Raw genomic sequence first — 13406 nt, forward strand, 5'->3', positions numbered from 1 at the left:
TCCCGAAACGTCGATCAAGACATCTTTATAAATGTATAGTTTATGCTAAATCCTGGAGTGACCTGTGTGGCTTTGTACTTTTAGTTAAGTACTGTCCTGACCTATATATATATATATATATATATATATATATATATATATATATATATTTATTTTCAACTTCTATTGATAGGGGCCCCCACAGGTTTGTTGCCCAGGGGCCCCCGCAGACCTTAATCCGGCCCTGGAAACAGATGCTGACAAGGTGGCAGGAAAGCTAGAGGAGAAAGAGAGCTAGACAGAAGAGAGATGAAGTCAGGCAGAGAACAAGATAAAACAGGAGTGAAAAGGAGAAATAGACAGGAGAGAGAAGAGAAAAAGAGGAGGTGGGAGTGGGGGGTAGAGAGAGTACAGTATATAGATATATCTGGCAAAAGTGGGGATATGATCTGATCAAGGCTTATCAGATCGCTAAAAGGCTCACTTGGCTTTAGTGGAGATTTATTATTAATATATATATATATTTTTAATGGAACAATATAAAGTCCTTTATTTCACTATGTTATCAAAGGGAATCTTATAAAACCCAGAAAAGAAACAATGTGACTCAATGTGAAATTTACTTTGGAAACAGAAAAATGCTTTTTCAGCTTAACAGAAAACTTGTGTAGTCTGGGTACAAGTGGGGTAAACCGTGAAAGGCTTCAAGAGTAAGACTGAATAATCCTCCATTTACTGCAAGGAATAAATCACGACTATTCACCTTTGTGTCCTTGTTGAACTGAGCGCTACTGTCTTCTTGTATAATGTTGTAGGGGATGAAGATGTCCAGATGGTACAGGTCAGGACGTCCCAGTAATACAATGCGGTCTTCCCCCAGGTCTAGTACCAGAGATCTGACGGAGGACTGAAAAGAGAAAGTGAACTTGGAATTTCTATTCATTCTACTACATAATACCTGACCCCAACACACAACTGCCCGATAGAGAACATAAGTATGTGTTACATGTGTGTTAATGATGTATAATTTAGTTTTACAAGCCAATATAAAATTAGCCTCTTCTGCTAGCTATAAACATTTAGGTGTAATAACGAGTGCGACCATCTCATATACTGGGATGGAGCATGCTTACTGCGCTCCTGAGATTTACCAGATTTCCGGTTCTAATTTAGGAACGAGATTCAAATCCCGACAGTGACAGGCCGACAGGTGAAGATCCTGATGCCCGGTGGTAGGTATGCTAACCTTCCCCTCTCCCGCCCCTAAACCTCCCTTAGGGGTGCCTAACCCTAACCTCCCCCCATGGGTGCCTAAACCTAAACCTCCCCGCACCCTAATCCTCCCGTGGGGCTGCCTAACCCTAACCTCCTCCCCTGCTGCCTAACTCCCCCTTCCCCTAGTCTAACCGTAACCTTCCCTGGGGGGTCCCTGAACCTAACCCTTCCATCCCCAGGCTAAGTGTATACTTACCCGGCAGAGAGGACGATCGGTTCGGCGTCGGTATTTCGACACCTATGTTAAATCCCTTGCCGGGATCACGCTGTCAGGATTGAGACCGGCGGCCGCATAACTACATCCCCTAATTTATATTGTGCCCTCTGCACTTTAACACACAGTATATGACAGAGTGTTAATAAGTGGATTTCTAAAGATTGCCAGTGTGTGTTATCATTGTTTTATCACATGATAAACATCCCATGTCCTGCCTGGATCATGCTCACAGTACATCAGAGAGAGGCCTTGTGACACCTCCAACCTATTCGTATACAGGACAATAGTGTCACAATATCCAATATATACAGCACAAATTACACCAGTCAGGTCTTACCACTTTAGGCAAGGAGATTTCAGCCACCAGGAATTCGGGGTGTCCTTCAGGAGGTTCTGCCATGATGGAGTATTCGGGTACTACTGGCGAGCTGGGAAAATACACCACAGAAATAAACAAATTGGTACATTCAGCGACAAAAGTGATCCAGCCTATTATAATTACACTTATGAGTTTAGACAATATAAATATAAAATACCTTTGAATTTCGGAAATTAGCGACTTGCTTGGAGTAAGATGCGAGGGCCTAAAGTAGGAAGGAATGGAAGGATATGATGTTTACAGTCCTAACAACTTTAAAAAGGCAGAACCCAAGACTGATGTATAGAAATAATGTATAAAAATGGCACTCAAGTTTTTCTAAGAAAACAAAAAATAATTTTAGATCTATATAAATATAGCCCAAGAACCCTCCTATACCACTGTTAGGGGTTCCCTAGTCCGCACAGCACTGTTATATTGCTCAAATGTATGCTTTTTTTTCTCTATTTGATTTTGTGATTTTTATTTTCGTATGATTTCTATTTCTTTTTTTAATTTATATATTGGTTTTATTTTAGATTTATGTTTTGTTGATTTAAAGATGTCTTGATAATTGTTTTTTTATGCGATATTTGATAATATGAGATATGGTAAGAACTTACCTTTGTTATCTCTATTTCTACGAAGTCCATAGAGTTCCACAGGATACTTTGGGGTATAGGTGATGACGTCAGGCATCGGGCACCATAGAGTTAAGTTTTCAGCCTCCCAGGATGCACTAGGGTCCCCCTCCTATACCCCGCCCCCGAGCCAAGGCATCTCAGTTACGTACCAATCCATAGGCCAGAGGAGGAGAAGGAAGAGAGAGAAAAAAGATCTGGACACACACAAGAATCACATTTTCACCATAGGGAGACGGAAAAAAAACGGTGACCAGAGTAAAGCTCATCTGCAGCACAGGTGCGACAGGCCGGGAGTCCTGTGGAACCCTATGGACTTCGTAGAAATAGAGATAACAAAAAGTTCTTACCATATCTCATATTTTCTACATAAGGGTCCATAGGATACCTTGGGGATGTCCCAAAGCAGTATCCTTTAAGGGTGGGGACGCTCCTGTGCTGAAAGGAGAATCCGCAACCCGAAGGAAGCATCCAGAGAGGCAAAGGTGTCAAACGCGTAATACCTCACAAAAGGTATGGACAGAGGACCACGTGGCAGCCTTGCAGATCTGGACTGCAGAGGCACCACGTCGAGCTGCCCACGAAGGACCCACAGACCTAGTGGAATGAGCCCTCACAGAGGATGAAACCGAAAGGCCTTCATGAAGATAAGCTTCTGAAATTGCCATACGAATCCAACCTACCAAAGTTTGCTTTGAAGCAAGCCAACCCTTTTTACGGAAGCCATATAGAGGACAAACAAGGCGTACAACTTCCTAAATGAAGAAGTGTGGTCAACATAAATCCTTAAGGCCCGCACAACGTCCAAAGTGACCTCACCCACTGAAAGATCAGGCGAGTTAAAAGCCGGCACAACGATTTCCTCGTTGATATGGAAACTTGAAACAACTTTGGGAAGGAATCCAGGACGGGTGCGCAGCACCGCCCTGTTCCTATGAAAAATCAGGAAAGGGGGTCAACAGGAGAGAGCCCCTAAGTCAGAAACCCGTCTGGCCGAAGCAATGGCCAGAAGGAATATTGCTTTAGCTGTCAGCCATTTAAGGTCCACTGAGCCCAGTGGTTCAAACGGCGGTCCTTGGAGAGCCCTCAGGATCACAGCTAAATCCCAAGGTGCCATCGGTGGAACAAAAGGTGGCTGAATTCGAAGAACACCTTGCATAAAAGTGCGCACATCAGGGATCGCAGCAATCCTACGATGGAACCAGACTGACAGGACAGACACCTGCACCTTCAGAGAAGCAAGGCGAAGCCCATGGTCTAGCCCTGCCTGTAGGAAAGCTAACACCCTAGACGGAACTCCCGAGGGGCATAACCTCTCGGTCGACACCACTGGAAGAACGTATGCCACACACGATGGTATATTCTTGCAGAGGATGGTTTCCGAGCTCGTAGCATGGTATGTACCACAGAGCTGGAAAACCCCCTGGACCTTAACATGGCCGTCTCAACAGCCACGCCGTCAAAGACAGCCGAGCCAGGTCCGGGTGAAGACAAAGACCTTGTAATAGCAGGTCCGGTCGCAACGGCAACCGCAGAGGAATGTCCACGGACAGACTCTGAAGGTCTGAGAACCAGTGCCGCCTGGGCCACTCGGGAGCTATCAACAGGACCGTACCTCCTTCCTGTTTGAATTTCCGGATTACCCGCGGAAGGGAAAATGGAGGAAAGAGATAAGCAAACCGGAACGTCCACCAGAGACGCCTTTTCGACTCTTGTTCGAGACCCGTACACCGGCAACTTGTTGTTGTGCCGAGACGCCATGAGGTCGATCTCTGGAAGACCCCACCTGTCCACCAGAAGTTGAAAGACGTCCTGGTGCAGAGACCATTCCCCCGGATGTACGTCCTGGCGACTGAGAAAGTCCGCCTCCCAGTTGAGGACTCCCGGGATGAATACTGCTGATATAGCCGGGAGATTGCTTTCCGCCTAGACCAGGATGCGGGACACCTCTACGAGTGCCGTCCGACTTTGGGTTCCTCCTTGCCGATTTATGTAGGCCACGGTGGTGGCGTTGTCCGACTGGACCTGCACGGGGTGACCTTGGAGAACCCGATGTGCACTGAAAACCGCGCGGAGTTCCAAGATGTTTATTGGAAGCTCCTGTTCTGCCTGAGTCCACCTGCCCTTGAACAAGTGTGGACCCATGACAGCTCCCCAACCCCGAAGACTGGCCTCCGTTGTTTACAGGACTCAGTTCGCCATCCAAAATGGACGACCCTTGTTGAGATGGGTTGTCCGCAACCACCAGGCTGGAGACAGGCGAACCTTCGGAGTGAGCACCATCGTCTGGGACTTTAGACTCTGAGGCAGTCCATTCCATTTGGACAGGATCAATTGCTGCAGAGGTCTGGAGTTAAACTGGGTATATTCTACCATGTCGAATACTGACACCAGGGAAGCCCAGCAACCTCATCGCCGAGTGCAGAGACACTCGGCGACTCTGTAGACAGCTGCGCACCCTCAACTGTAAAGCAGAGATCTTTTCCTCCGTCACAAAGATCCGCTGCTGTCTGGAGTCCAACAAGGCTCCGAGGTGCAGAATCCTCAGACGGGATCAGGGTGAACTTTTGCCAGTTTATTAACCAGCCGTGACGTTGCAGTACTGCAATCGTCAGGTCCAAATGGCGTAGAAGGAGCTCTGGAGATCCTGCAACCAACAGAAGGTCGTCCAGGTACGGCAACATGCGGACTCCCTGCAGCCGCAGGTAAGCCGCCATGACCTTGGTGAACACTCGCGCTGCTGTTGCCAGGCCAAAGGGAACGCCCGGAACTGGAAGTGGTCGTTGCGGATTGCAAATCTGAGGAACTGCTGATGGCGCAAAAGAATAGGGACATGCAGGTAAGCGTCCTGTATGTTCAATGACTTCATGTAATCCCCGAGTTCCAGCGCCAGAATGATGGACCGTAGGGTCTCCATCCGAAACAGCGGCACCCGCAAGGACTTGTTGAGGGCCTTGAGGTTGAGAATCGGACGGTACGACCCATTGGGTTTCTGCACCAAAAATAGATTAGAATTGAAACCCTGGCCCCTCTGGGAGAATGGAACAGGCACTATAACTCCAGCCTGGAGCATAGTGTGCAAAACCTTCTGCAGTTCCAAGGCTTTGTTCCGGTCTAATGGAAGGCCCGTGGTGAAGAACCGGGATGGGGGCCTGTGCCGAAAGGAGAGGTCATACCTGTGAGAAACCACCTCGTGAACCCAATTGTCTGTCGTAGTTATCAACCAACACTGGGCGAACTGCAGCAGGCGGCCTCCCACTTTGGGATCCCTCAAAGGGAGGCCCAGACCGTCAGGCCGCAGGTTTGTCATCTGACTTAGGGGCCGGACATCTGGTACTCCAGGCCTGTTTCCTGGGCTTCACCGATTTCTTGGGCCCAGCCTGTCGGGGAAAAGACTGTGCTTTAGGCCAACCCTGGGCCCTGTAAGGCCGAAAGGATGACGTACCCGAACTTGAAGGGACGGCAGCAGATGGGAGACATGCAGATTTGGCTGCCGCCAGTGTGGCTACAATTTTGTCCAGATCCGGACCAAATCGGACTTCTCCATTAAAGGGCAAAGCTTCTAAGCCCTTTTTGGAATCAGCGTCCGCCTTCCAAGATCGCAACCATAAGGTGCGACGAGCAGCAACAGCTGCCGAAGAAATCCTAGATGTGAGGATACTGATATCCAAGGCCGCTTCATTGATGTAAGTGGCCGAATCCCGGAGATTGCCTACCAACTCGGCCTGTTCAGCCGAACAGTCGGAATCCAAAGACGCCTCCAAACTATCAGCCCAGCGCTCCATAGCTCTGGCTAGCCAACATACGGCCATAGCCGGTCTGGATGCCCCCCCGCAAGGGAATAAATGGACTTTAGGAAGATCTCCACCTTGCGGTCCGTAGCATCCTTCAAGGAGGACATGGAGGGCATGGGCAAGGTGGCACTTCGGACTAGGCGTGTCACATGAGAATCCACTTGTGGGGGGATTCCCATTTAGGAAAATAATTGTCCGCAAATGGATAAGCCACAGCTAAGCGCCTCTGAGGCTGATACCGTTTACCAGGGTGTTTCCACGCCTCCTCTAAATGGTCAACTAACTGACCCGAAAGAGGAAACACTGTGGCGTCACCCTTAATATCCTTGAAAAAGGCATATTTGGACTTAAGACAGCGGAGGATCGTCATCCTCAATAACTAAAGCAGTGTGGACTGCCCGAATAAGGCCAGGAATATAAACCTTGGACTTAGCGTCAGACTGAAGAGGTTCTTGGTCAGATAGATCCAGAATCTCCCCACCATCGGACGTCACGTCGTCATCCTCATAAGGAGCAGACAGAGACGCCACAGGCCGCAACACAGACTCCCCTTGTAACACTTCCGACAAATGCTGTACAGAATTTGTCAGTGAATTAACCCACACAGGCTCCTGTGAAACCTGGGGAGGGGAAATAGGGAGACTGTGGGGTACCATCAGTTGTCTCGGGAACCCCTGCATGGGTGACGACACCACTGACTGCTGGGACAATCCCATCTGGGAAAACGCAGGTGGCGGAGCTAACTGGCCCACTAGGGTTGTACGCGCTTTAGCGAAACAAGCCCAGAGCGGTTCCTGTAACGGAGTCGTGACAGTAATTGGCCGCGCCAATAAATAACACTGCCGACATAGCCCCTCCGCGTTACCCTCCCCCTCCGCTATTGGTACATTGCACTTAGTACACATAAGCTGTAGAGGAAATTCACTCTCAGACATGATGGTAAGTATGTGACCCCTCTCACTGATACTCGTTAGTATAGTGGGAGAACCACCCAGCAATCACCGCACCGCAAGGGCTTTAGCAGAGGAAAAGCAGGGACAGTAAAATGGCTGACAGTAGAAAGTGAAAGTACAGGCAGCAGACGCTAGCATAGGTCACATACAATGCAGAAGAAATGAATCCCTGCACTATCAGCGCTGTTTCTCAACTACACAGACACAGAGCCTGGTAGGACACAGCGCTGCATACAGAGACCTGTAGTCAACGGAGGAGAGGTATACCGGGGGACCCAGACCGCGATGCCACCGTCAGCAGCTCAAGCAGCGTTCGCCATGCAAAGATGGCCACCAAGGAGCAGATAGGAGGCCGGCCTGGGGGAGGAGCGCGGCCACAGTACCAATTGGCAGCGCTGAGAGGGCTGTGTGCAGCGGGGGAGGCGTCGGCTGTGTACAAGGAAGGCGCGCACCCCTGGCATACCGCAGCGCTTGCCGCTCAGCTGTGGCCCGCTTTCCCAGGGGGGTAGTGGAAGCGCAGGTTAGTTACCTGGCTCCACACTGCAGCCAGTCCCCAGGGAGCCCCCTGCCTGGGGACTGTGGACCATGTGATCAGCAGGGACCCACCACGGGACCCCCGTTGCTTACCTGCTGCCCCTTGAATCCTGCCATGGTCTCGAAACATCTAGGGGCACCGCTAGCCATGACCCCAGATGCTTACCAGCATCCCTGGATCAGTACCGGCGGGGTGTAGGGGAGACGGCATGGACGTCAGCAGTGACTGTCCATGCTGTACTCCCAGATGTGCAGCAACAGCTGCCTTGAAGAAAACTTCAGGGGCTATTCTTAACCCCCCTCTAAACATGTGCTCTGACTCCGAGCCGGGCAGCAACGAAAACAGATGCCTTGGCTCGGGGGCGGGGTATAGGAGACCCTAGTGCATCCTGGGAGGCTGAAAACTTAACTTTATGGTGCCCGATGCCTGATGTCATTACCTATACCCCAAGGCATCCTGTGGATAACCTATGGACCCTGATGTAGAAAGATACATTTATGCTCCTCATCTGTATCTAGGTCTTTATTTCTATGGCACTCTATATTGAATTGAGCTTATTTTTTGTCAAAGATGCTTTTGAATCAATAAAATGCACATTAAAAAAATATATATATAGCCCAAGACTAATCTCTGTGGGTGTGGATTAATAGATCAACAGTAAAAAGGTCGACCTATTACTTAGGTCGACACCAGATGGTTGCATTTGTTTCTCTAACTCTAATCTTCACCCTATTCCTAACTCTCCCCTTGGTGCCTAACCCTAACCGTCCCTCCTAGTACCTAACCCTAACTGTCCCTTCTACTGCCTAACCCTAACCTTTGGGTTAAGTATTTAAATCAAACCGTCCCTCCTAGTGCCTAGCCCTAACTGCTGGGTTAATTACCTATCCGTCCTTCCTAGAGCCTATCCGTCGGGGTAAGTGGCCAACTTTAAATAAAAAAAAAAAAAAGTTTAATCCATTTCTGTGTTGACCATTCCCATGTCGACCTTTTGTACCTGTCGAACTATTAACTGTTGACCATCTGGTGTCGACCTATTGCTTGTCGATCTATTTACGCTCGATATTAAGCATGTGTATCATTTTACCAGTGAAGGCAGTGAATTGTGCAAGTTGGTTAGATACATGGACAAAATACGGAGGACACAAGTAAATTAAATGGAAATAATAGTAAAACTCCATTAGGATGCTACAAACAGGCAATCGACCATGATTCACTTTAGACCCTCTGGCGTAAAAGGTACTTAGAATAGAAAAGAAAGTATTGCTAATTTGTTAGAAGAGAAGTATTTTTTTATTATTATTAGTGACAATGTTTACATATGGTCTAAATCAACCCCAATCAAGTGAAAATAAGAGTGTAAAGGACCTTCTGAATAGAAGATGAATAGTGCTAGTAATGGTAATTCTTCAGAAGAGGTTGTGGGATTATTCCACGTAGAAACACGTTAACGCACTGATCAAATTTGGACACCTTTGGACCCACCATCAGCTTTAACCGGACCAGAATACCACAGACACCATCTCTCCAGCACTAATCTACCGTCAGCCGTGAACAACATTGCGAGGTCATTTTGCTAACACTGACTGCATGGACGCCAGTGTCATCTAACCAGAGGGTAATAAACACCCTGATTGCTGGTTACATTTCCAGATTTAATTTCCACCGATCTACACAAATTAAATACCGGTTTCATTCACTGCCTTACCTTGTAGCAGGCACACCACAGACTATTGATACAATAACGAGGAATTAATGAGTGGTCCTGGACAGTCCTTGTGGTGTGCCACGTTTATTCACATTAGTGATTCATTTTATGTATTGCTGTTTGATACATTCTATTTTGTAGTTAATTTGTGGAATATAGTATTAAAATTATTTATTTCAACACAACCAAGCCGTATATTTAACTCTCGTTTTGTGCAATATATAAATCATCATTACTAGCGCTGTTCATCCTCTATTCTTATCTTTTTACTTCATATTGTGGAGACTGATACCCTGCATTGAGTAGCAGCTTTATCACAAATATCCGACAAGGTCATGTTTATCTTTTACATAACGATTCTTCTGCCAGAGCTCATCTGGGGATCAGTAGGTTGTGAATAAGGTGAAGCTTATGATAGATGTGATTTGGTGGCAACAGGGTATTGTTATGGAACAAAAAAGCGTCATCACCATAAAGAGTAGCAGCAGTAAATAGCAAGAGGTATAAAAGGAACACGTGCTTACTTACACTTACTCCAAGTGCATAACCTTTGTCCACCAGTTATTTAATGAAATAAACAAGCAGTGCACGAGATGGCTCAGCATTCTGAAGTCTTGTACGAGCGCACACACACAGTGATAAGCTAGATGTGGTCAGAAGCACTAACATTCTGTACGATACTATGGAGCTCTATGGGAACAATCAGTAGTACCACATCGCACAATACTACAGGAAAGTTAGGAGACGTGTTAATGAATGCGCCAACACTTAATCATATTGAGAACAAAGTACAAGGTTTTGTCTATTCTCTTAACAAGCTGTTTATTTTTTAATTCATTTATATATCCATATTGATAACAAGATGTTCAGAAAACATTTATATTAACGTTTCTACGGTGTTGGGTGAAAAACAATTTATAAACTCAATCAGCTGCTCTGTAACGGTAAAGCTGCATACACACACACACACACAACGATTTAGTAAATTAACGATTTTAGTAAATGATTTTCGTTCATTTTTTCAAGGGAAAAATTAACGTAAATAGTTTACTAAAATCGTTCATTTACTAAATGTAATGAACAAATTTTTTTTTAACTACTAACGATTTTTGCATATTCCCTTACTGCAAATCGTTCAGTTGGTCAGTCTGACTGAACAACAAACCACGAACGTGAATGCACATGAACGATAATCGTTCATCGTTTTAACTCAGAAAGTGAACAATTTTTTTGAACGATAAACGATATCGTTAATCGTTCAAAAAATCGTTGTGTGTGTATGCACCTTAAGGATTAAGGCCCGTATTCAATTAGGGAGCGAAAAGTCCGTGCTGGACTTTTCGCTCCACATCTGAGCTTTTCTGGGGATAAAGTATTGGGCGCGTGCCCTCTTTATACCCGTATTCAATTTGGAGCCGGCGAAAACAGGATCCTGCGGAAAGGTAAGTATCGGGAAAATAGGGGAATTTTCGGGAATTCATCCAGGGACCCCCCTAATGATGTCCAGACATGGGGGATCACTGTGTGTACACCCGTTTAGCCCTGCAGAATGTGTTCTGCATTTTTAAATAGCCGTGGCAGGTGTTTTTTTCCAGACATTGAAGATGTGATGCAGAAGAGCACTTAGGTTTTTTTTTTTTTTTTTTAAAAGTGGTCCCATCAAATTTGGGGTACATGACAATGGGTACTAGCATATTTTTAAGTCCCTAAACTTTTTTTTATTTAATTCTGCAAAAATGCACCTGCCGCTAATAGCCTATTCTAGAAAACACCTGCCGCATACTTACAGAATACCCCTGAACCTATTGGGCTATTTTTAAACACTGTTCCCCATTTTTTCTTTTTTTTACCCCAAAATGAAAATAATTTTTTTGGGGTGTCCATATTTTTTCTTACACAGCTCGTTTTAAGGGCTATTCCCAGGGGTGCAGGCTATTTTTTTAAGCCTGCACCCCTAAACCCCAATTCTGCACTTCTTTTTCGATATGTAAAACAAGGTGAAAAGTTATCCCCGTTTTTTTTCAAAGACTTTTTGAACCTGCGAAAAGTCTTTGAAATTGAATACGGGGATAATTGAAATAGGCGAAAATGATGACTTTTCGCAGCCTAATTGAATACCCCCCAATATGTTTTGCACAGAGGGAAAATAATGCAACATAGGAAAAGCTGAATATAAACTGGCCATCTACCAAATCCTCCGGCAGGGAAATCTGCTTCATTTTCCAGCAGCAAAATAAAAGAAATTTAAAAGGAGATGCTCTATATTCTGTGTTAAGTCCTTGCATTGGTCAATGCTATTGAGACAACACAAGTACATATCTGTCGGAAGGAGAAAACAAGAGATATGGTAAGAACTTACCTTTGTTATCTCTGTTTCTACGAAGTCCATAGGGTCCACAGGGTGACCTTGGGGTATAGCTGGATCCTGGATCCTCGGGCACCACGGAGTTAAAGCTTTTAGCTGCTCCCAGGATGCACTTGGGTCCAACCTCCCCTATACCCCGCCCCCGAGCCACAGGCACCTCAGTTGGTAAGCAGCCCAGGCCGGAGGAGGAGACGAAACAGAGAGAAGGAAGACTGGAACACACAAGAACCATACTCACAGAAATGGGAGACGGAAAACCGGTGACCAGTCACAGAGCCCTTATGAAGCCAGGTGCGTCAGGGCGGGTGCCCTGTGGACCCTATGGACTTCGTAGAAACAGAGATAACAAAGGTAAGTTCTTACCATATCTCTTGTTTTCTACTTCAGGGTCCATAGGGGTCCACAGGGTGACCTTGGGGATGTCCCAAAGCAGTCCAACTAAGGGCGGGGACGCTCCTGTGCTGATAGGAGAACCCGGCGCCCAAAGGATGCATCCTGAGAGGCAAAGGTGTCAAACGCATAGAACCTCAAAAAGGTCTGAATGGAAGACCAGGTGGCCGCCTTACAGAGCTGAACAGCAGAGGCGCCACGGCTAGCAGCCCAAGAAGGGCCCACGGACCGAGTGGAATGAGCCTTAACAGAGGCTGGAACAGCTAAACCCTCCTGCATATAAGCCTCAATAATAACAGAACGAAGCCAACGGGCTAGAGTCTGTTTGTTGGCAGGCCAACCCCTCTTGTGAAAACCAAAGAGGATAAACAAAGAATCCGACTTCCTCACAGAACTAGTCCGGTCCACATAAACCTGGAGTGCCCTTACAACGTCTAAGGAAGTCTCCCCAGCCGAAAGATCAGGTGACTGAAAGGCTGGTACAACAATTTCCTGATTAATGTGGAACCTGGAAACCACCTTAGGCAGGAAATCAGGACGAGTGCGAAGCACCGCTCTGTCCTGATGAAAAATCAGAAAAGGGGGACGACAAGAAAGCGCCCCCAAATCTGAAACCCTCCTGGCAGAAGCAATTGCCAAGAGGAAAACAGTTTTAAAAGTTAGCCACTTGAGCTCCACTGACTCCAAGGGCTCAAAAGGAGGACCCTGTAAGGCCCTAAGAACCACCGCCAAATCCCACGGGGCCACAGGTGGCACAAAGGGAGGCTGGATTCTCAAAACACCCTGGAAAAAGGTGTGTACGTCCGGCATAGCAGCGATCCTGCGCTGGAACCACACCGACAGACCAGACACGTGTACCTTCAGTGAAGAAAGACGTAATCCTAAGTCCAAACCGGACTGAAGGAAAGCCAGAATACGCGAAACTCGGAACACCTGGGGATCATAGTTTCTGGCCTCGCACCACTGAAAGTAAGTGTGCCACACTCTGTGATAGATCCTCGCGGAAGTAGGCTTGCGCGCCCTCAGCATGGTGGTAATAACGGAGCTAGAAAAGCCCCGAGACCTCAGGACGGCTGTCTCAAGAGCCACGCCGTCAAAGATAGTCGACCCAGATCCGGGTGAAGACAGGGCCCCTGAGACAACAGGTCCCGCCGTTGAGGTAGGAGGTACGGAGCGTCGATGGACAGGCTC

The 13406-nt window shown here is 47.0% G+C and overlaps 1 protein-coding gene across 1 annotated transcript in view; it reads right to left on the minus strand.

Moving 5' to 3' along the window:
- The window catches only part of PIH1D1 (PIH1 domain containing 1), a 40390-nt gene that overhangs the window by 6497 nt on the left and 20487 nt on the right, over positions 1-13406 (minus strand). The window contains exons 8-10 of the mRNA XM_088450925.1: positions 2008-2055; positions 1809-1899; positions 743-886 (exon numbers count right to left, since the gene is read on the minus strand). Coding sequence (XP_088307051.1) covers positions 743-886; positions 1809-1899; positions 2008-2055 — 283 coding nt within the window. The remainder of the gene's footprint in view (positions 1-742; positions 887-1808; positions 1900-2007; positions 2056-13406) is intronic.

Source organism: Taudactylus pleione, unplaced genomic scaffold, assembly GCF_031769625.1.
Source record: "Taudactylus pleione unplaced genomic scaffold, aTauple2 ptg000535l, whole genome shotgun sequence".
Taxonomy (NCBI): Eukaryota; Metazoa; Chordata; class Amphibia; order Anura; family Myobatrachidae; genus Taudactylus; species Taudactylus pleione.